The 24,936-nt window shown below is 47.4% G+C and overlaps 1 protein-coding gene across 3 annotated transcripts in view; it reads right to left on the bottom strand.

Moving 5' to 3' along the window:
• The window catches only part of PDZRN3 (PDZ domain containing ring finger 3), a 247,419-nt gene that overhangs the window by 40,698 nt on the left and 181,785 nt on the right, over positions 1–24,936 (bottom strand). The window contains exon 1 of one of the 3 annotated variants that reach the window (XM_065884736.1): positions 15,762–15,830. The exons of the other annotated variants lie outside the window; for them this stretch is intronic. Within the exon in view, the coding sequence (XP_065740808.1) occupies positions 15,762–15,830 (69 nt within the window). Of the gene's footprint in view, positions 1–15,761; positions 15,831–24,936 lie in introns of those variants that run through there. 3 annotated transcript variants of the gene reach the window in all.

Below are 24,936 nucleotides of genomic sequence, written 5' to 3'. Positions count from 1 at the left end.
TCAAAAATAAACTTAAGTTGGTACTCCTTTCTCAAAGATTTATAAATGTGATTTACAAATGGCACGAAAAGAATAATGATGACATTCTAGGGTATTTATCACCTCTGAAATAGGAAATAAAATGACTCTCCCTCTTGACTTCACAGGCACTGAAGGGCTTAAACTACGACCCCATTATAATAATTGATCCTCGCTTTTTTTTGGTGATTAAACTCTGGGCAATAAGAACGGCAGAATAATTGCATATTTCAACCGCACAGAATACCTAGCACATAGGAGGCCCATGATAAGTTTGTTGAACTGAGCAAAAATAAAATTAGAGATATTTGTAGAAAATATGAACTGGGTTAAAAGTACTAAGTCACATATGCATGAGTCTTGTCATTGATAAATGCTGGGAACCAAGAAGATAAAGTAAGCAAAATATTATACTTTTTGTCAAAAGAAACCACGGGTCCTTTCTGGGCCTCAGTTTCCTCACCGGTAAATGAGGGGATTACTCTAGGTGATGATGATGATGACTTTTAATGTAGGATGAATCTCAGTGGAACCTGGGGCCCTCCTTGATTATTTCTGATTACCCAACACCTGGCCTATGCCTTACAGCCTTTCTAGACACAATCCCATAATCCCCTGCTCCAACAATTCAGTCACCTCCTGGGAGCAAGACCTGTGTCCCTAAACCCTTTCACATCCTCTGGATACTCACTTAAAACCTCTTGATTTCCCACTAGCTATCTACCTTACGTTTGGTAGTGTATATATGTCCATGCCTCTCTCTTGCTTTGACAGCTAGTGGGAAGCAGCTGCATAGCACAGGGAGATCAGCTCGGTGCTTTGTGACCGCCTGGAGGGGTGGGATAGGGAGGGTGGGAGGGAGGGAGACGCAAGAGGGAAGAGATATGGGAACATATGTATAACTGATTCACTTTGTTATAAAGCAGAAACTAGCACACCATCGTAAAGCAATTATACCCCAATAAAGATGTAAAAAAAAAAAACCCCTTGATTTCACTTTCTTGCTCTCCATTTTGGTTACATGGAAGCATCCCATCAGGGTAGCACGTCCTTTCAGTCATCCCCCTGACTCTCAGGTCCTGCAGGGGACACAGAGGAGACGGACCCCTTGCCTGCAGCCACCTGGAGAAACTTTGTTTAGATGACAAAACAACCTTGAGTATGTTGCAGGGAAGCGAGCCATGGGGTGCTCCAATGAGAGGGTGGCCAGCCCTCCATTCTGCAATCTCTCTTCTGCTATTGGATGGTTAGAGAGCTTTAATACTTGAAGCTGAAGAGGATAATCTTGTGAGAGGAAGGAGAATAAAACCGCTTGCAGGGGTGCTGGACTCTAGTCTCTAGGATGGAGAAGAACCTGCAGCGTTTTCTAAGATGATTTATTAGACATGGGTAGAACTTGCTAGAAACCTACCAGGAGCAAATCATCTGGGAAGGAATTAATGAACCAAACAAAACACTTGACAATGCAATTAGAATATGAGGAAATGTAGGGGTTTTCCAAAGAGAGAGAGAGAGAGAGGCAAGTGTGTGTCCATGATTTTGATTATGTCATACAGAAGCTGGAAAAAGAATGCAATAATATTTTTGAAGGGTAAAGTTATCACAGTGGGGAGACGGAGATGGCTGCGGTTGATATTTGCAGTTTGGATGCTTCAGTAGAGTTAGCAAGTGTGCCCAGATGGGTGGAAATTCACTTGCAGCTGTGTTTCAGCAAAATGGTGCGTGGGTCTGAGAAACAGAAATAAGACCGCTGGTGGCAAAAATACGATTCCCCATCACGCGCAGCGGCAGAGGGTAGCCGCGCAAACACTGTGTTCCTCTTCAGTTGCCTTAGGCAACAGTAGTTTTTTCCCCTCTGTTTTGGTTTGGGTCAGGGATTTTTCCTTTCTAAAACCTTTTCTTAGTTGAGTTAGAAACCAAGAGTCTGAAGCTCTGGAAACTTCCCTTCGACCTCATTTCATCGTGCCTGTCGGATGAGCTCACTGAAAAACAAGCTCGGCAGTGGTAACATTTGTTGTGTGTGTCCAGAGGAAACTTCTGGCTGAATACCTGTGCTAACTGCTATCCTAGGCTTTGCATATAAACTCTATCTGGGAATAATATAGGCTCCTTTTTATTGATATGAATGTATAAGTCTAAATACATACCCTAAAAATTTTTTTAAATTGAAGTATAGTTAATTTACAATGTTGTGTTAGTTTCAAGTGTATGGCAAAGTGATTGAGTTATATATGTATGTGTGTGTATATATATATTCTTTTCCATATTCTTGTTTTAATTTTAGGCAATAATTTTTTTTAATTGAAGTATAGTTGATTTACCTTTTCATACTCTTTTCCATTATGGTTTATTACAGGATATTGAATCCCTGTTTTCAAAATCTACAGTCAGACAACTTATGTGCCCTCATCCCCTTCACTAGCATTTTTTTAAAATTAATTTTTAATTTAATTTTATTTTTTTTTGTGGTACGCGGGGCTCTCACCATTGTGGCCTCTCCCGTTGTGGAGCACAGGCTCCGGACGCGCAGGCTCAGCGGCCATGGCTCACGGGCCCAGCCGCTCCGCGGCATGTGGGATCTTCCCGGACCGGGGCACGAGCCCGCGTCCGCTGCACCGGCAGGCAGACTCTCAACCACTGCGCCACCAGGGAAGCCCCTTCGCTAGCTTTTGTAGTTTGGCAGGGAGATGGTTAATATCAAAACATTTCTTCTTTTAAATATATGTCACACAGTCACAACACCACCTACACAGACCTTTTATTCGTTCAAAAGTGTTTTCGTCGGCTGGAACTCAACGAGTAAGTGTCAAAGTTTGCATAGCATGCTGGAAACAAAGCCCTCTCTGGATAGCGAAGCATATGTGGGACATGTGCACGTGAAAGTAATGATACGCTTCTCCTAGAATCCGGGACTCTTTCTGCCCCAGAGCCTCTGTCTGGGGACCCGTGACTATTCACAGGTCAGGAAGCCAGCCTGGCCACCATGACTAATCCCCATTACAAGTGCCCCGAGTGCTGGTCACAGGTGTGACTTCACCCGAGAGGCAACGTGGCGATGTCTCCCTCCATCTCTAAGTGGTGAGAACTGGGAGGGCCGTAACCTTTTTAGTTAACTTTGCAACCACTGCAGCATCGTCAGTGGCTGTCCCAACGTGGCACACGGTAGGCGTTCAAAAAATAACCTATTGGGGCTTCCCTGGTGGCACAGTGGTTGCGAGTCCGCCTGCCGATGCAGGGGATGCGGGTTCGTGACCCGGTCCGGGAAGATCCCACATGCCGCGGAGCGGCTGGGCCCGTGAGCCATGGCCGCTGAGCCTGCGCGTCCGGAGCCTGTGCTCCGCAGCGGGAGAGGCCACAACAGTGAGAAGCCCGCGTACCGAAAAAATAAAAATAAAAAAATAACCTATTGAACAAATGACCGAATCTGAGCATTTCCTCCAAAAATATGGCGTCATTCCACCTCTGCATATTATTTTGGGGAAGACTTGGCCTTACAGACACCTCCTGAAAGCCCTGTTCTCCACTGTTGCTTTAACAGAAATGACTTAGCTACAGTGGTACCCAGTGATGTCCAGAAGCTGGCCTTTCTGGATTCATTCGCGGCGCTTTACGCATTGCCCTGGATACTTACGACCCATAACGATGATCCTCTCTGACCCAATTGTGGAGACCTGGCTGCCCCCGCCTCCTCTAGAAAGGCCGGCTCTCTCCCTTGGTCCCCATAGATCGGCTTGTTTGACAATATATAACAGTGTTCAGTGCAACATCGTGCTGTACATACACTCAAACATATCAGAGCTCACTTGCACACTCCCAACACCCTAGGAAGAGGGGGAGTTTGTATTCCTGTGCTTCAGAGGAAGAGTCTAAGGTTCAGAGAGGCTCAGAGAACTTTCCACAGCACAAAGTTACTCCATAGCACGGCCCTGAGTTTCCCCCTTTTATACATCAACTCTGAGTAAAACGAGGTCTCTGGTTTGTCTTCTCAACTAGGCCATGAATGCTGTGAGCACAGGGGTTGTTTTCAGTCTTTCTCTCAGCATGTGGCCCAGAGAACACAGTAGGCACTCAATACATGCTGCCCGTAGGCCCACCAGAGGGTGACTCTCAACTGGCGTAAGCTTCAGGTGGAATCCCTCTCCTGCCTTAATGAAACAATAGGATGAACTTCCACTTGAAGGCGGTATCACACTGATAACATCATATAACCTCTAAAGCTGTAGACCTACCTCCATTTAAAAGAGGACAAAACCATGCACAGTTTCTTGGTTAGGTCTTTCTACGATGCTTTTGTAGTTGACCCACATTCCTTTGCAGTTTACCGTACGCTCACTGGTGTAAGATTTAATTTCGGACCCCCTCCTCCCTTCTCCCCACGAATGTCAACCCCACAGGGCAGGGACTTTGCTTTCCATTGCAGTGCCTGATACTTAGCATGTTACCAGGACCACGGAGGGACCTCTGAGTGTGTGTGGAAGGAAAGAGTGAGGGGATCTGCCCACATTCAGGTCTCTGCTTGAGTCAGGCAGTCCTGCGTTAGGATAACTGCTCTCCCCCTCACCAGCCACGTGATCCCAGGCAAGTTAGTCAGCCTCCCTCCCTCTCAGTTGTCTCATCTGTAAAATGGAACTAACAATATACATGGACTTTAAGGCGCTGTGTGAGAATTACACGTATATGTATGACACGTGTATATAAACCACGTGCACAGCAAATAACACTCGGTCATTTATCATTGCTATTATTATTATTTATTGGATGCTAATAAGCATAAACCCCCAAATCATGAGAATATATTGTCCTCGGGCCTTCCCTATTCATTCAAGGATAAGTAATACGATGCTGGAATTGCTTCCTCCTTTGTCTGGACATTTCTTAACTGTGGCTGGATAGGGAATAGAATTGGTTCTGAAACCTCAGAGCCAACTGAGATAAAAGAGATGCACTAACTCTCACACTGATCTGCCCCCCTTCCTTCAGTCTTAGGGGAACAGCGACATGCTTCCAGGTTCCACTCCAGGGCAGACCTTGAACAGAAACTTCATCGGGGTGGGAGAGATGAGACAGACATGCCGAACAACTCAAACTTCCAATTCCTGCCCCGTTTCCAGAGACCTAGCCCTACCCTACAAATCTTAGGCTTACAAAGTTGCTAGATCGAGAACTAAAAAGGAGAAAATGCCAGTCCGGGGGCAAGAGGGGCACCCCTTGCTAAGGAATTATTCTAAACGGGAACACATCAATAAATGCAGGTAAGTGTAGCACAGGTTGCTGGTACCTAACACGGAGAGGATGTGCAATACAAGTTACTCATGCCGGGCATTTCAAAACCAGATGAAAAGGTACGGAATCCCGGATGTAAAAGACTACTATGATCCTGCGGGGGGGGGGGGGGGGGGGCGGGGGTGGGGAACGGCCACTGCTTTTCACCTCCTGATGCCACAAGGAATATTGTTATGAGGGATACTTATTTCTCTCTAGGTTTTTTCCAGCTCCCCGAAGAGCGAGAAGCTGCCTGTTAGAGGGAAATTGGTCCCTGTCCTTTGGAGTTTTCTTTTATTAAAATGCACGTCACTTTGAATGTTATGTGTGACAACCACTGACACCTTGGGCAGGGGAGGGGAATAATTAATTGTCACATGGGGTGGACCAGGAACATGTCTGGTAAAACTACTTAACACAGGGAGGAAACTGTCATCTTCCCAGATGTCTGACAAATTACCTGTTTTCATTGGCTTAATGCTCGGAATAGTAGGTGTCTGCGTTATTTAGTTTACGCAGTTTGTTCACAAAACAGACAACATTTTTGCCAAAGACTTCTTTACATAAAAACATGCAAACTCTTAGGAAATGTGTTTATAAAGACGCCAGCTCTGCCTGTAGTCTTATGGATGTCTTCTCTTCTGTTACAACGAATGTTATGGTTTGAGAGGATTCTTTTATGGATGAAGAATGCTACATGTAAAGAAAAATATAAAGTAGTATTCTATACTTTTTAAAGATCTTATAGCTTATCAACTCCCCCCCCCCTTACTATTTGTGAGTTACTTTCCTTCAGAATTGGGGGAAAAGGGAGGTTTTAAAATGAGCTATTTCTTCTTGGATCTTTTACGAATACTTTTATTTTATTAAATATTGAATAAACTTAAAAATATCAACGATATATGTAATTGAAAACACTGCTACAATGAAGACTTGTAAATCTCCCACCCACTTTGAGAAAAAGAACACTACCCATATGTTATCTTGACAAGCTGAACTTCCCAAGTCCACGAATGATAAGAATAGAGCGCCATGAACAGCCAAGAAGAATGCACCAGGGTGGCTCTGGGAAGGGCCCTGTTCTATCAGGGACCAAGAATTACTGCATAACTACAGCAGGATATAACAGATGCTCTAAGTGCAATACTGGTGCCGAGGGAAGAAAGGGAGCAGAACAGAAAGGCCAGAAACAGTCCCTACCACACAGGGAAGCTGGTATTGCCCCTTGATGCGGAAGAGACAGGCTTTTCTCCAAGTGGTACTGGAAAATCCATATTAAAAAAATGAAGCTGGGGCTTCCCTGGTGGCGCAGTGGTTGAGAGTCCGCCTGCCGATGCAGGGGACACGGGTTCGTGCCCCGGTCCGGGAAGATCCCACATGCCGCACAGCGGCTGGGCCCGTGAGCCATGGCCGCTGAGCCTGCGCGTCCGGAGCCTGTGCTCCGCAATGGGAGAGGCCGCAAAAGTGAGAGGCCCGCGTACCGCAAAAAAAAAAAAAAATAAAATAAAGTTGGACTCCAACCTTACACCATATATAAAAAGGTACTGTGAAAGGCAATATTTATATTAAATTTTTAGAAGAAAATAGGTGAGTAGTTCTGACTTCAAGGTAGAGATCATGTTTCCCAACAGAGACTAAAAGCACAAACTGTCAGAAAAGACTGATATATTTGATGACATTCAATTAAGGGATTCGGTTCATTGGAAGACATCCTAAAGAGAAGGGAAAGATAGTTACAAACTGGGAGAAAACGTATAAAACTACTGAGGGACTCATATCAGACTATGTTTTAAAAAATCCTACAAACCAAGTGAAAAAGATGCAAAATCCAATAGAAAACTGGGGAAAGGCTGAACAGGGACTCCATACACAGAAGAAGAAACTCAAATATGATGAATGTACATATGAAAAAAAACAGTCAGCTCCGTGTATCTGGGGGCTTCACGTCTAGGGATACGGACAGCTGACTACATTCACTTGACTACACCATTTTATGTAAGGGACTTCTGCCCCGATGGATTTGGGTATGTGCAAGGGCTTCTGAAACCAGTCCCCTGAGTATACCGAGGGTATGTGCTCAGCTTCATTGATGATTAGGGAAAAGCAAATTTAAACCATAGTGAGCTACCTCTCCATGTAAATTACATTGGAAAAGTTAAGAATTCAGACAGTACCAAGTGTCGACAGGGATGCGCAGCAACAAGAATCTCTCTACCATGATGATGAAAAACGATTTGGCATTAGTGAAACTGAAAAGGTATATCCCCTAAATGCCCCCCTTTCCTTCACATCCTGTCCTTCCTTCCCCTCTTTCCTTCAATCCATCCACTCACCCACCCACCTACATGTAAGTACCTACGTTATCTCCTAGAGCAGTGGTTCTCAAAGGGTGGTACGCAGACCAGCAGCATCTAAAACCGGAGGGTGATGCGTGGGACCTAGTGTTTACACAAGCCTTCCAGGTGATTCTGATGTCTGTTCACACTCGAGAACCACTGTCCTAGAGGGATTTTTATACCTTGAGACTGCTGTCAGAATGAAAGTTACAAATGAGATTCCATTCTCCTCTCCCACTGTTCTTTGCTATCAAATAGGCAAAAAGAAAAAAAGAGGGAAAAAAAAGTGAGACTCTTCTTAATACCCAGTGAGTGTGGGAGTGGGGGTGAGGAGAGGCGGACACTCACACACTGTTGCGTGTTACACAGAGAGGCTTATTTGGGGGGTAATTTGGCAACACTTAACAAGAACCGCTAAAAATGCTGATCATCTGACAAAAGAACTAGAGACGTGTCCTAAGAGAATTATTTACGATTGGCCAATGCTGTCGTTTAATTGACAGACAGAGTTAGATCAAGTCCTGCAGCCTGGATGTCCCCCAGAAGTGGGGTCTGTAAGTCATGAACTGTCATTATGGTGACAGCTAAATGACTCATCACCACCAAGAAGTCCCCGATCAAACCTACTTCCTCCAGATTTCTGAAAACCAGGATTCATTTGGGTAACAAGGTCCTTTCTAAAAACACACTTTCTTCTGGCAGGAGGACTCTGCCCATCATCATTGACATTATTCGGCATCACTTTAGATTACTTTACCATTTACTACTGGGAAGGGAAGTGTTTGTAGAAGTAGGAGGGTCTGTGGCTAGGAGGATACAGGATAACTTCAGAGCCTGGGGTGGCTCTGAGAAGGACAGTGGTTAAAAAAAAACAACTGAAGGTTAGTGTAGTTTTATCTGTGAAAGATACACACACACACACGTGTGTGTGTGTGTGTGTGTGTGTGTGTTTATTTTATAGACAAAACTTCACTGACCTACAGTTTTTCGCTTGTAAACTAGAGAGTACAAAACTATTCCCTTGAAAACTCTGCTTAAGCAAAGTAACGTTTTTGGTATTAACCAACAGATGGTTAAATTTTCGATCTGCATTTGAATGTCTGAGATAAGAGCTTGTCCTGCTGCCTACTTATCTGGAGGAAGACTTAAGAAAATCTGCCAGAAAACCTAGGGAGCGAAAGAGTCCTCTTCCAGTACTTTTCCTTTAACGTGGAACAGAGGTTCTCTAACTTGAACGAGCACCAGACTCATCCAGGGGGCTTATTAAACACAGATTGCTGGGTGCCACTTGTAGAGATTCTCGCTTAGCAGGTCTGGAGTGGGGCTGGAGAATCTGCATTTCTAACAAGCTCTCAGGTGATGGTGACGCTGCCGGTCTAGGACCAACCATACTTGGAGAACGAACGACTTCGAAGAAACTTCTGGAGACGCTTCAAAAGTCAGAAAAGCTTTCCTTGATCCCTACTGCCACTCAAGACCCGTGTTCTCCACAAGGGAACACTGGTGCCACTAATTTTCTTTCACTTCTGCACTATTTCAAATGATTTTTTATTACAAGCTGATGAGTATAATCAAATGTATTTGAAAAAAATGTGATCCTGCCAGTCAGGGGACCAGTAGACTGGGAATGAGACCGCTTCCCCAAGGTTCCCCAACAGACACACACAATGCAATACGCCCTTGGTGAAGACATAGGAGCGCAGGCCATCTGAAGTAGAGGAATTCGTTCTTGACAGTTCTGTGCTTGCCTCTCCGCCGCATGGCCCGACGGCATCTCACTCATATGATGACACCTGCCATACCACTGAAGGGGACGCTGCCAGGAACACGGCTTCGTGCGCTTCAGAGAGAGGATGCTGTGCTCCCTGTTGAATCCCACACTGGCGGAGAGTGCGGGAGGGTTATTTTGGCTCTGGTGGGCCTTTCCCCAGAGCTGCTGACGGTCTTCCTCTGTACGTCCCCAACTTAGCCCTGGCCTCTCCCTGCATTACTGATGCGGGTAAGAAGTCATGTATAAAAACTGCACTTTTTCTCACCGCTCCATGTTTGTTCCCGCCGGCCATGGCAGGCCGGTGGCAGGAGTGTGGTGAGCGGGGCAGTCCCCTCCCCTGTGACCGCCCGCCTCACGGAAGTGCGCAGCTATACCGATGGGAGCCATGAGAGGCCTGGGACCCGGCCTCACGTGTCACCACGTACACCTTTCCAGACCAAAGTGGGACCCACCTGAGCCATTCCTCATTCAGAAGCTAACTTGGTAAATACGTCCTGATTAGTTATTGGTTACGTGTCAGGCCCGGGGGTGCCACAGAGAACAAGGCAGCGTCCCTAACTTCACATTTTCCTGGGGGCCGGGGTCGGAGACAAACGATAATCAAGTTCCTAAGTGTGTGAGTTGTGATAAGTGCCAGAAAGGAAATAAACTCTGCAGAGAAAGGTCAATGCGGGTGCGGGTCGGGGGACTCTCAGATCGGGGGCGCTCTCTGGGGAGAGGGACGTTTAAGCTGAGCCCTCAAGGATCAGTGAACTACACTGCAGGTGTGGGGGGGGACAGTCCGTTGGAAAGCCTGGGGAGGGAAGGAGGAAGGTGGGTTCTGGGTGCTGAACGGAGCCCTGCGGGGACCAGGGCAGATGAAGAGCAGGGAGGTGCGAGGCATAAGGCTTGTGCAGCCGTAAGAGGAGACCAGGTCACACAGCGCCCTGCAGCCTGGGTGAGACGGTTCCTTTTATTCTAAGGGCACGGGGGAGCCGGTGAGCAACGCACAGAGAAGCTCAGAGCTCAGAGTGCAGTGCGGCTGGCTGGTTGGACCTGTTGGCTGAATGAATGAAAAATAAATGTCTGCTCTCCCTCCTGGCCTCTTGGGTTCAAATCACGGTCATCTCCTCTCCTTCCAGGCTCCTAAGTAGAGCCCTTGTTTCTCTTCTTGCTTCTCAACCCCTACAGACACATACAAAACCCCACGTGGTCAACCAGCCATGGGCTGAGGGTACATGTGGTGATGAGCGCTCCCAGGCGGTTCAATGAACAGAGAACGTGGAGACCAAGTGGAAGGAAGTGCGGGGGTACAGTGATGTGCAGGGTATCATGGGAATACTGTGTGCAGGGCCTCATGGGAAGGCTCAGTGCAGACATCCAGGGGTGTGCAGGGCATCATGGGAAGGCTCAGTGGAGGGAGCCAGGGGTGTGCAGGGCATCTTGGGAAGGCTCAGGGCAGGGATCCAGGGGTGCGCCCGGCCTCAGGGGAATGCTTAGAAGGGTATCTAAGCTGGGTGGCAGCTAAGTGGCCTCAGTTCTATGAGGAAAGCAGGACAACTCCCTGCTGGTTCCCTCACAGCTTTCTACTTACAGAAGAGACAGGGAGAAAGAGGGGAGTAAGCCCTGGTCTAACCCTAAGCTCTACCTTTTCAGTTCTTAACATAAAAGTGGCTTATGATCCACTGTTAACTGAAGAGAAAACAATAGCTAGTGACAGTAGCCCATGTTGAAAACAGTGACTTTCTCAGCCATAGACAGACAGGTGCCATACTCAATAAAGGGCCCCCAGTTTGTCAAGGCAGGAGGAGACGGGCTTTCTTTTTCCATACCTGCTTTGCTTAAACTAATTCAGAATGGAAAGCCATTTGTGAAACAAAGCTTTTAGAATCTATCGATAGGTCGTTTAAGCGAGCACACTCTTACTTGCAGGAAAAGGATGCCAGGCTCAACACTGCTGTGTAGAGGTCAAGCTTATGTTCATCTAATTAACCATCATTAAGTCTGTACGACCACTGGGCTGATTCTCAGCGGACTCATCGTTGCTTTGCTTTAAAGCAGTAAATTCATCTAATTGAGTACTGAATGTAGCTAATTAAATACGAAAATAGGACTGTGTACACTCAAGTTTCCAGAATATTCCTTAAACTTGTTGCTCTGCGTTAGCATTTCCTATAGAAATCTGTGTTTTCCTAGTCAACTGGCTTATTAATAGAGTGAGGGAGAAAGGGTCACAAAGACATACATCTTTAGTTTTCTGGCAAGTCACAGTTATTGGGTGAAGTTTTGGCTTTTCAAAACCAACAACATCTATGGCAGAAAGAGTCACAAATCCTCTTATATGATACTTTTTTTGTAACTGAGAGGCAAAAGAACATAAGCTTTCTCAAATCATCCATTCTTAAAGCTGCCTGGGGGGTTAATGAGAACTCTCTGTTCCACTCCCCCTCCCATGCCCTGCCCCACGTGAATGACCAGAGGCTCTACGGAAACGCCTCTCATTTGTAAGAAAACAGATCCAAGTAACAGCAGGCTGACAGAGGTGTTAATGGCTCGAGTGAGACCGTGGTGTCTGCAAGACAGCCCCACAAAGGCAAGAGCAAATTTTAAAAACCAACCCAAGTGTTCCATATAACATTGGTGACTTTGACGAAAATGATTTATACAAGAGGAGAATGCACAAACTTTAGAATTATAGCACAGATGTGGCTCCTGGCCCCATTTATAACTCCTTTGTGTTTCAGTTTCTTCATCTTTGAAATGGGGATAATAACACCGCCTATCTCTTGGCGCTGCTGTGAGGATTTGACGGGGAAATGCATGGTTGGCGCTTAACACAGCACCAGCATGTAGTAAGTGCTCGACAGATACTACTATGGTTAGAGTTTGGGAATAACAGATACACAGTACTATATAGAAAACAGATAAACAACGAGGACCTACTATGCAGCACAGGGAACTATAGTGAATACCTTATAATAACCTATAATGGAAAAGAATGTGAAACAGGATACATACCTACATATATATGTATAACTGAATCACTTTGCTGTATACCTGGAACACTGTAAATCAACTGGACCTCAATAAAAGAATAAAAATTTTAAAAAGTACTGCGGCTGCTGAAAGGAATATCACTGCCATTTATCAACACATTTTACTTGCCATCTTGAAAATGTGCATGCAGATTTTTAGAGATTTTTAGTGTTAGCTATTATAATTTTTCATTTGAAGCCTAAGTCCCGACCAGAATTATTTCTCTGTTGTGTAATCAAACAGCAACGGTCACTAATGCTGTTTCTGGCTGACCTCAGAGGAGGCGGGAGGAATGAACGATACTGCCTAGTGTGTCCCTCCTTTACCCTCCCCCAGGCCTCCGTTCGTGGGAAGAGCCTCCTCAGAGCGTCCCCTGGGTGGCCTTCCCTGATCCTGGAGGGGAACAGCTGGGTGGAGTCACGGGCACAGAGCCAGCTGAGCCGCAGACCTCCTCATCTCTGCACACACCCTTCCCGCACAACAGGTCATCAGCTTTAGCCGGATTCCAGCCACAGCCCTAGAGCTGCGAGGCTCCCTGCCCCATCACCCTGTGAACGTGAGATCTCCAGGGCCAATTAATTTATCCAAGAAGAAGACTGCACCCCTTGATAACCTGAAAGCATCTTCCCTTCTCACTTGCCCAGCCTTTCACTTTAACAGTGCTTCTGAGTATTCGAAGTCACCCTAGGCAAGTGAAGGCTTTCCGAAGCATGAAGCAGCTGCTAAGTTAAATTTTAAATCTCACATAGGCAGGGGCCCTGTCTTGATGCTCCACAGGATGCCACAGTCACCGTAAAAGCACAAAGAACTGCTGTAAGTCACCTGATCCGACAACCCCAGGGTGGGCAGCAAGCACGTCTTATACTCTCCTTCGAAGAGCTCCAAATATCTCAACGCATCCCTTAACACACGGCGCAGATCACTGGGATGTGTGCACTCTGCAACGTCCTTTAACGACCAGGCAACTTTGTGTGTTGCTGGTGGTTTTCTATTGTGATTAAAGGTACAATAAGGTATGTTTGCAACAAGAGGCAAAGCCATTGTTCTGCATCATTAAGTTCACAGCAGCCCCTAAAAGAAACTGTGGGCAGCTTGCCAAAGGCCCTAATGAAGAGCATCTCTTTGAATTATCTCTGGATGAGGAAAGGATCAAGTCTGAGCCCCAGAATATTTGATCCTCTTTGTGCTGCTGTTACAAGCGCTTACGGAAGCCAGACACACCGGACCTTCTGGAACTGTAATTTATGGAAACCTTAATTTCTCTGCTCTAATAAGGCTTTGCATAATAAGAGTGGGAATGCAATTATTAATTCCTGCAAGTGTTTTGTGAATTCCTTTATGCTACGGTTCAGGACTTCCAAAGAATGGGAGAAAGGGGAAATTTACTTAGTTGGCACAAGGGTAATGGGTCTGAAAAGTAGTTTGAGTTTCCTGAAAATAAATCTGCATGGCTTCCCAAATTGCTGACAAAGTGTATTCCAGATGGAAGTCATTTATCACCAATTTACTGCACCGATGCTTTGGCCAGAAGTATTTCCATATAAATTCACCTAGTAAAAAAACAAACAAACAAAAGCCAGGCTCCCTCTTTTTGAAGGCAGAGAGGGGAGGAGCCCAAATAACACAGACAAATAAAGCACAAGTTAATGCAGATTTACAGGAAATGCGGTAGGGTTGCCTTTTGGAGGGTGCCAGTTTAATTCTTACATCTACGGCAATGTACGTGAAATAATACTTGCATGCATTGACGGTTAAAAGAACACAAAAGCAAGTTATTATAACTCCATTGCTACACAGAGCATTTATTTTATATGCAGCGGTGAGTGACCGCATACAACCACCTTGGTGATCGTTTTGTCGTTCTGCTTGTTTCACTTCTGAACGCCTGACTCACTGAGCACCAGGGCTCACTGCACATGGTAACTTGGCAAATTTAGGATTACAACGTTACCATATGATCACATAAGGGGTGGGGGCCAGATCTCCAGTGGCAATAGCGCTTCTACCCAGACCTCCAATGTGCCCTCGGACTGCTCTGAAAGGACGAGAATCCAGCAAAGCCCTGAGCGTGAAGTCATACGTCAGAAGTATTACTTCCCAAACTTATTTAAGAGGATTGTTTTTTGTAAGCTATGTGCTCTCCATACAGGAGGAGAGCACCTAAGAGCGCCTAAGTCCCAAAAGATTTGTTTTGACCTTCTCTATGCCTCAGTGCCGGAGCGTGCGCGCGCACACACACACCCACACCCATCCCTTTTATTCACCCGATCATTAGAATTTGTCCACTGAGGCAGCCAACTCACAAGCAGCACTGTCTCGCTGTGTTTTTAATGCTAAGCGCCCTCTGCTGGCTCATGCAAAAATGGCACCCAATTGATGGCTAATCAAATTCTTTTTTAAGCTGAGCCTAGCCCCTTTGAAGACTATATTAATATACCATGTATTGTCATAAATTAAACAGCAAGCACCGTTTTTCTCAGTATAACAACCTTCTTCTAATGTGCTAATGTTAACATTCCTCTGTAACAGAATTATGATTTTCTGATGACTGGAGAAAAATCTGAAGGAGTTAGCATGATTTAAGGGGAAAATCATTAACTGTCAGGTACAGCAGTGTGAAAACCTCCTAGGTGAGGATAAGACTGGACTATTAAAAAATAAAACACTCAGCATGAACATAAGGTAAGTTCTCTGGGTCGTACCGTAAATACCCCATTTCATCTCCACTGAAATTTCCTGCTAGCGACGCTGCAGAAGTTTAGAGGAGTCATCGGCTGTGGACGAAAGCACCCGAGATCAAGCCACTCGCTCTGGAAGTTCTTAAAGTTTTCACAGGAGGAGGTATAGAAATGGCAAGTGTGAAGCGTGAATCTGAACCACATGTTCTGTTACGAGAAGTTGCTGAGAGACTGAAGAGTGCAAGTAGACGCCTGTGCTCTCCTGTAAAGAGCGCCTTACAACTATTCGTAAACAGAGACAAAACCGTGCCAGCATTAACCATCCTCCACGCCTTCTGCAACTTGCTCAGAGGGTGCGTGACCACGCGTTGACCCTGCCTAGGACATCTGTCCGCCACTCCGGGGAGAGCGGGCAATTGTAAAGGAGCTTTGTGACATTATAGCTTGAACCACACCTTACGGCCCTCAGCATCTACTGAAATATTCAAATACAGGCATTTAGGTGCCACTGTAAAGGAAACCACCTAAGAGACTTAATAGAAAATATGCAGAAACGTCAGAGAGGCTGTCACATTCCAAGTACACACACGCACAGAAATCCCCAATGCCTTCCCCAGAAGTTACGCTCAGCCAGGTGAGTGCCCGGCCGCTCCCACAGGAAAAGAGGCGGCGCGCTGTTACCTGACAAACTTCGTAGAGTAATTTGTACTGCTCCTCTGGCTTCTGCAGGCTGCACAAACCGCATCCCATGTTTAGAGAACCGGCAGACGAAGGCTGCAGGACTCGCCGGCGCCTGGGAGGAGCGGCGCCTTCAGCATGCAGGCATGAAGGTGTCCTCGGAGAGCCTCAGGTGCCAGGTGCTGCTGCGACACGACACTGCACGCTGGCGGTGCTCTCCTCAGAGGCTGCAGACAACTCTCTCCCCTTCCACGCTCCCTTCCCTAGCAGCAGCATGCATGCGCACACACAGACACACACACACGCGCACACACACCACTCCCTCCTCTGAGTGACTCTGGCAGCTGGATTGTGGTCCAATGCACACGCTATATATACTGCCGCTCATGCATATTAATCAGCCCTCATTGACTATTCATAACAGACAATGATACAGAAGCTATAATTGCCAACCATGACAGTTGAAATTTCTCTAATTAACAAGCAAGTACTCCGGTGGCAGGGAATAATAAAACACACTAACAGTTTTGCAAGCCATTTTCTGGCAGTTACAAATAAACATGACTGCATTTTGAGCCGGGTCTCTTAGGATAATCCTTAATGCATTTAAGCTAAGTAGAAATTCATTTTTAAATATACCATAAAATTTCTGATGATATAAAATGTATTTAATGCTGTAGAAAATGACAGCATATAAACGGGTTTTATGGAATGGACATGTTTTGAATCACGTTCATGTAATATTTAGCGCTTCACTAAGCTGCAGGAATAATCCTCCACGTATGAATAAAATATAAGAATTTAAATTGCAAGATATATGCGTGAGTATGCAAAGTAACCAGGGGGGTGTAAGGAGAGAGGCTGCCCTAAAGGTGAGCAAGCAGATAATCACTGCCAAGGTGCATTTCCAATTCCCAAAGCAGAAAGTTATTTGTGAAAGGGCTCCCGGGCTAACTGGAAGGAAGAGAAGCGGCCAGTCTCGTGCATCCCCACAGCCATGCAGCAGTGAGCTAAGTATCACTGGCTACTGCACATCTGTATCCAACGTTCTGTATCTGCCTAGACTTCTGTAGCTTTGCCCTGCCCTGAGTCTCAAAGAAGCAGGGACTTGTCATTGCCCACAGAAGGTGAGCACAGGTAGGACTAAAGACATTTGGTCTTTGCTGCATTGCTTCTTGCCCCGCTTTCATTCAGCCTCTGTACTTACTATGTAAGCTTGATGGCCGTAAAAAAACTTAAAAAAAAAAATTATAAACAATCGTCCCACTACCAGAACGAAATGCACAGTCAGTTCCTTTTTTCTCAACCCAAGTGGTTGATGTTTAAAATTCTCACAATTGGGGGCTTCCCTGGTGGCGCAGTGGTTGAGAATCTGCCTGCTAATGCAGGGGACACGGGTTCGAGCCCTGGTCTGGGAGGAACCCACATGCCGCGGAGCAACTAGGCCCGTGAGCCACAACGACTGAGCCTGCGCGTCTGGAGCCTGTGCTCCGCAATGAGAGAGGCCGCGATAGCGAGAGGCCCGCGCACCGCGATGAAGAGTGGCCCCCGCTTGCCACAACTAGAGAAAGCCCTCGCACAGAAACGAAGACCCAACACAGCCAAAAATAAATAAATTTAAAAATAAATAATAAATACTCCTGTTCTCTGTTTAAAAAAAAAAAAAAATTCTCACAACTGCTTCCACAGCCTTCACCCCCTTCAGTTCATAAAGGCTGAACTGTTTCTCAGGAGGGCTCCCACGTCTCCTGTCAAGAGGCATCACGGAGCCTGAAGAATAAAGCTCCCTTTCTCTGGGAACCAAGACACACCTGCAATGTGAGTAAACCAGTCCCAATAAACTTCCGCTTGGGCTGGTGGCCAGCGGGCACAGCTGGTCCCATTTCTCACCTCTGTCTCAGGTCCTCACCTGGCGTCACCATCTGGGCTGGAGCAGAGAGCTGAGGTGTGGCACCAGGGAGAGGAAGCCGCAGACAGAGCTGGGCAGTGGCAGTGACCTCTGACTTGCTTTGATGCTGGGAAGGGACCTTACGGATCCATGAGTCAGTCACTGAGACCTCCGTTTCCTAATCTCCAAGTAGGTATAATGCGAATGACCTTGCAGAGTTTTGTTGCCAGGATGTGAGAAAACACAGGTGGTTCAAACCCAAACCAGAGGCTATGTTTGTTCATGCCCCTGGCCTCATCCCCAGAGCCTTCCGTCAGGAAGTCCGCTCTCTTCTACTCCACACTAGATCTCAGATCTGCCCACTTCTCTGTTGCCCAGGGCCCGCCATCCAGTCTCACCTGGATGACATCAGGAGCCTCCTGCCCCGCTCTCTGCATCCTCTCGTGCCTCCCCACTGACTGCCCCTCCCCCAATCCACTCTCCACATGCCAGGTTGTTCTTTATGAAGCAGGTATCACACCACCTCTTTCGCTTGCTTTGGGATCCTCCGATGACCTTTCATCACCCTTGGATTAAAATCAAACCCTCCGCCAGGGCCTCCAATGCCCCATAAAGTCCGATCCTTACCCATTGATTGCTCCATCCCCATCATCCCCCCCACACTCCCCCCCTACCCAGCTCCAGGGCTCACCTCACTCCCACCAAGTCATGTCCTTTGTCGGGGCCTCTGCAAGTGTAGTTCCCTCTGCCAGAACGGCTCCTACCCTTCTCCTTCTTACCCACCCAGCACGCCCATCTCAGCTCAAATGAAGTCTCCTTAGAAAAGCTTTTGCCAGGCACCTTGTATGCATTTATTTCTCATTCCTCCAAATTACTGTGTCATTTCAACCCATTCATTTCCTTTGCGTCACTCTTCAAATTAATGAATGATCCTGTCCACGCATGCTGATTTGCCTACTGAGTCTCCCTGGCTAGGAATTTCAGCGTCCTGAGAGCAGGGACCGGGTCCGAATTTGACCACAGTCCAGCCCTGTGAAGGTGCTCGCAGAACACATACTCTGTGGCTCAATGAATACATGAGGTTGGCCCAGCGGTCTCAATAACCTTGAGTTAGAGTTCAAACCACAAGTGCCACATGCAGAGGAAAACAGCGTGCTTGGGTCCCCACGAGGGAATCATGGTTACTTGTCCTCCCCCAATGCTGTGGGCCTTCGAATTTTTTTTTTTTTTTTGGCAAGTTTTTGTGTTTCACAGTTAGCTTTTCTCGTCGTTTCACTGTACATCCCCAAATCAGTGTAGAAATGGGCCCTGGCTAAGTGGATGGGCAACTTCTGCCAATCCTTCCCCTGTTGCTTAGAAAACTTTCACATCTCAACCAAAAGCCAGGAGAGTTTTATTGCATAAAGCCCTGTACTTCAGGGCGGTGTTTCTCAAACTTTGGGGGCTTACAAACCCTTCACACTCTTAAAAGATCACTGACACCCTCCCCAAAGGGCCATTGTTTGTTTATGGGGGTTATATCTACTGCAGTGTAGCATGTTAGAGGCAGTGACAAATTCAAAAATATTTATTCCCTAATTCATTTAAAAGAGCAATAACAAATCCATTACAGATTAATATAAACAACATTTTTGGAAAAGTTACCATATTTTCCAAAACAAAAACATTTTTTGAGAAGAATGGCACTGTTTTACATTTTCACAAAACTCTTCACGTCTCGCTAGATTGAAGACAGCTGGCCTTTCACAGTGCTTTCTGCATTCAGTCCTTTCTGATACCGGGTCATAGAGGAGCTTCTAGAAAACTCCACAGTACTGTAAACTCATAAAGGAATGAGAGTGAAAGAAAGAGGAAAATAATACCTTGGTATTCTTATGAAAATAGTTTTGACCTCAAGGACCCTCAGTGGTACCTGGGTCACGCTCTGAGAAGGTCACTTTAGAAGGACACGTCCATGAGCTGGGTGTCTTAGAGCCTCTTGCTCTAAGAAGAGGAGGAGTAGAGAAATTACTCGTGCAAATTCAATTCATGGTTGGTTTTCCACCCACTTGTGATTAATTGGAATTATCTGGTTTCATTAATTGGAATTAATTGGTATTATTTGGAATCAACAATGCAAAACACTCATGTACCCATTACAGTCAAAACAAGACATTCTTGTGATAATCTGTCTTAAAACTACCCTTTACTTTGGAAAATCATCTAGGCCATCAAGAATACGGTTTCGGGGGCTTCCCTGGTGGCGCAGTGGTTGAGGGTCCGCCTGCCGATGCAGGGGACATGGGTTCGTGCCCCGGTCCGGGAAGATCCCACATGCCGCGGAGCGGCGGGGCCCGTGAGCCGTGGCCACTGAGCCTGCGCGTCCAGAGCCTGTGCTCCGCAGCGGGAGAGGCCGCAACAGTGAGAGGCCCGTGTACCACCAAAAAAAAAAAAAAAAGAATACGGTTTCGCTTTCAAAATGTTGCTTTCGCAGAGTATGTAAGAAATACAATTGCGTGAAGGGAGGTTCACCTATCTTGTGTCACACACGAGGCGTTTCACGCCATGGATCCAAAAGGCACAGAAAGTCTGTGAGCGACAGGAAGTCATTTACAACAGAACTGTTTTTGAGAGAACAGCTGTCCCAGGAAAAATGAAAACTACTGGCTGCCCAAAGGCGCACACGGTTTGCCAAAGATGCTGAACATCCTTTCCAAGTTAGTTATCACACCACTGGAAGGTGCTTCGTAGGTTCACCAGCGCCCATGGCGCTCTCCCCTCTCTGCACCAACTGACGCCCGCTTCTTCCTGCCTTCGTGGAAAGGAAAACTACAGTGCAAAGCAGGGTCAGCGAGGAAAACACACTGAGAGCGACGGACAGAAGAGACACGTACAGTGGGGGCTGATGGGGACCGGGGAATATCCTTTACAATCGTCCTTTGAACTTCCGTAAGTCATCAGGGATGCTGCAAGAGTCAGCAGATGGAGACATCAACTCACGTTCACTTAACTGAGGATTCATCCAACTAATTCAAGCATATCATTTTCAGCACACAGACTGGGGCATCTATTCGTCTGACACCTGTAAGACGGCCTTCTTGTTTTTCCCACTGTATGATAAGCACAGGTCTCAGCAAAACTACAGACTTTCAGCCGAACTCTATGTTCTTCTGGGAAGAGCCATGACAAAAAAGAGGAGGGACGATGGGGCCAAGGAGGAAACAAGACCACATGGAGCCCTTTCGGGGCCAGCCCCAGCTAGTCGAGGAATAAATCCCAGCTCCCCCCAGTCTCTGAGAGACCTGCCTACTGGCTCTGCCTCACCTTGGGCTCTTTTCAGCTTGCTTCCAGATCATATGGATTCACTAACTTGGCTTCCTCCGGGTTTGAACCTCACTCTCACTTCAATTCCTACCATATACTGTGGCTAGGATACTCTCTCGCGCACACACACACACACACACACACACACACACACACACACAGCTGATAAACTCACTGCCCTCAAGATGCAGCCTGAGCCCCGCGTGTGTGGCTCTGGCCAACTTCCTCTGTCTTCTCTGTTGTCCAGCAGCACTTCCTGCATTAGGTTCCTTCGTGCCTCTATGACTGTGCGCCTGCTGGGTCCCTGGCCTGGAACGCACAACTCCATCACCTTCGATGTGCCCCTTAAATCTCCCCACCTCTCCCCACCAGCGACAGGGACCCTCCTCAGTGCTCACTGCGCTTCTGCTGCCTCACCCTGCGTGGTCCTTCTGTGCCTGCATCCCCTCTTCCTCCCTGGAGAGGGCTATTCCAGTGCAAGGCCCAGGCCTAATCCAGCTGTATGTGTCCACCACCCTCCCTCAACCAGAGACGCTCAATAACGAATCAATACAGCATTGGGTATTTATGGAGCACCCACTCTGTACCTGGCACTTTCCTGGGTTCTGAGAACATAGAAGTGACCCAAATGGACAAAGAAGCCTGTTCTTACCCTCAAGATATTGGCCATAAACCCGGAAAAAGCACTTTTTATGTCTGCTAGGGTCTGAATGTTTGTGTGCCCCCAAAAGTCGTATGTTAAAATCCTAATGCCCCCATGGGACGGCATTGGGAGGTGGGGCTTCGGGGAGAGGCTTAGGTCATGAGGGTGGAGCCCTCCTGAACGGGATTAGTGCTCAGATAAAAGCCACTCCACAGAGATCCCAGTCCCTTGTGCCATGTGATGATACAACTCAAAGTCTGTGACCTAGAAGCAAGCCCTCACCCATCATGCTGGCACCCTGATCTTGGGACTTCCAGCCTCCAGAACCGTGAGCAATAAACGTCTGCTACTGATACGCCACAGTCTACGCCGCTTCGTTACAACTGCACAAGCGAACTAAGACAGCACCTTTGGGACAAAAATTGCTCCTACAAGCCCCCCTACTAGTCACGGCCAGAGATTCAAAGTTACAATCTGTTGAGGAAACGCGTTAGTAAATTCTAGTTAACCCTCGTCTTTGTCAAGGTGACTTTTCTACAGCTTGTCTGAACCCCATTCAGTGACTTCTTGAATTGATGCTTGAACAAAAAGTAAGAATTGCTAGAAAGCCAAGTGTGGATGGAAACCACCATCATCACAGGAAAGAGAAAAAGCAACTTCAAAGAGGTCAGGACACTTAGAAAAATGTCAGATGAGTCGAAAGAATGCATCAGAGCAGCTACGAGTGCCATTTTATTTCTGAAAAGCTACCTAAACTCAGAACATCTGCTCAGGACCTCAAATCTTATTTTTAAAAAATGCAAGGATATTCTTCCCTTGCCAAATGGATGGAGGTGCTGCTGTCCTGGGCTCCAGGTGCCTGATGAGGTGCCGGGTGCTGGAGACGGATAGCTCGCTCTTCTACTGGGAGCCATTTGGAGAGAAGGCGCACGCTGGGCCCCGCAGGGGTGGGGTGGGTGGAAGAGAAGGCGGGCTAAGGGCAGTCTGGCCATGACTGCTGCTCAAACCCCGTGTGGGTGTACGAGCATCAGTCTCTGAGAGCTGCTCAGTGAACCACGAAACAGGCCGCCAGACACGACTGCAATAAGAGCAACAGGGAGCAGCCCCTGGGAGGCTGGAACGTGGGCGTCGAGGACGAAGACAACCAGTGGGAAAGAGCTCTGATGGGCCCTGACTTCAACACAAGCCCCGGGGATGCCCCTGGAGATGCTTTTATTCCTTGGAGCCCCAGAGCACATTGTGTGTTTCTGGGGGGTGCCAGTGCCTCTATTTCCCCGAGGAGATTTGAAATTCCTATAGGGTGGATTCCTGAGTGAGTCATCTCTGTGATCCCAGAAATGCCTAGAAAGCATCTGACCCCAAGGAGGCTTCGCTCTGAGAGGCATGTGGAAGTGACGTATGTTGTAGCCCTGTGACCCTGCCCAGGCTCCCAGCAACCTTGGGGGTTATCTTGGCCTTGAGGAGACCCTGGTGGGTCTGCTCCAACCACTGGATGTGAGACCTGACAGCCAGAAAGAAGTTTAGAGGCTGGCAGTCCAGGCGGGAGACATGGAGGTGACAAAGAGACATGTGGACACGGAGATGGAAGAGACAAGAAATGACCGGAGAGGGTGTCGGGACAGGATGTGGGAGAATGAAGGTGGGAGCCCTGCACACGCTTTAACGTCCCAGGCAGCTGAGCTGTGAAGAGAGACTTGGACGAGAGAGAAGGAAAGCAGGTGACAGTACAGACAGCCAGGACGAAGACACCTCGGGAAGAGGAAAGTTGGGAGACGTTCAGAATTGGAGCCGAGGGACACAAGAAAATGGCACCAGGCATGTTATCAGGGATTCAGGGGAAAGACTAGACTAACAGGCTGGAAAAAAAGTACATAAAGGGACAAATGAACATTATAAGACCCTGGAGGGGCAGAGGAGGAGATGTGACCTCATTAAGTTCAACATCTAAGTCAGAGGTTACAGCCTGCATGCCGGACCAGCACGGCATCTTCACCTTTGGATCAGGTGCTGGTTCAATAAGTCAGCTGTTCTCACCTAAATGTGCAGAGTTCCTCTTTGTTGTTCTTGTTGTTGTTTTTACATCTTTTGATACATTTTCTAGGTCTGGCACACAGGGCCTTGCATCTCCATGTGACAAACATGGGGCAAGTGCACAGTCCGGGCTGCCACCTTGAGATGGGGGTGTGGTCCCCATTTCCCTCCCAGGCCTCCTCGCTCGCAGTTTAAGCTGGAGTTGCACCAAGGCGCCCAGGTCCCCGCGGTTGTTGGCTTAAACTATAAAATGAGTCTGGGTATAAGACCACACGCGGAGACTACAGGCCGGGCTGCTGGGCGGCCCACCTCCCTCCTGCACCTGGGGAAGCCCTGTTCCCCCAGGCTGGCTCTCCCGGGGGAATCAGGCTGGTCTCAGCTCAGCAGCTCTAGCCCAGGGGCGGCGGGAGGAATACACCTGCAGGACTCATTGCTATGGGTGGAAATAAAATACCTTCCCCTATTGACGCACTACCTCCTTACTAATCGCCTGTCGTGAGCCAGGCACTATGGTTGAGGGATAAACAAAACAGAAAAGCCCTGCCCTCATGGAACAGCCACCCTGGACTTGAGCTGGGGCCTCCCCAGGACTGCAGCTGCTCTAAGTTCACCGATGGCTTCTCCACTGTCAAACTGCAACACTCCTTCAGCCCTTGGTCTGGGTAGCTTTTCTGCAGCAACTCTCCACTCAGATCTTCCCGGGGCTACATCAGTATGTTCCAAACTTCCAGCCACAGGGAGCTACTACGATTGTTGATACGTTAGCCTCAACACTATTTACTGGATACTTTTCATTAAAGCTACTCAATTGGTTTTATTTAAACACATGTATCTTTTGTTTGTTTCTTTGTTTGCGGTACGCGGGCCTCTCACTGTTGTGGCCTCTCCCGTTGCGGAGCACAGGCTCCGGACGCGCAGGCTCAGCGGCCGTGGCTCACGGGCCCAGCCACTCCGTGGCATGTAGGATCTTCCCCGACCGGGGCACGCACCCGTGTCCCCTGCATCGGCAGGCGGACTCTCAACCACTGCGCCACCAGGGAAGCCCTAAACACATGTATCTTAAAGTGAAACCTAATCCTGACTGTAAATGGGAAACCGTTATCACTGGCTATGTATTGATATAAAAAATTACAGTAAACATTATCACATGAATTCCAAAATATAAAAGGGGTTCGTTCTCATACCACAAATTCTTCTGATGTCCCACGTTTACCACGTTGTGTGGAATGTACATCCACTCGGCGCTCAGTTTCAGCCTCACTGTGACCTTGCCCGTGTCTGTTTTGCCAACCTTCTCGACCTCCCCCTACCCT

This window comes from Phocoena phocoena, chromosome 10 (genome assembly GCF_963924675.1).
Source record: "Phocoena phocoena chromosome 10, mPhoPho1.1, whole genome shotgun sequence".
Classification (NCBI taxonomy): domain Eukaryota; kingdom Metazoa; phylum Chordata; class Mammalia; order Artiodactyla; family Phocoenidae; genus Phocoena; species Phocoena phocoena.
This window is presented reverse-complemented; position numbering and strand designations above follow the sequence as displayed.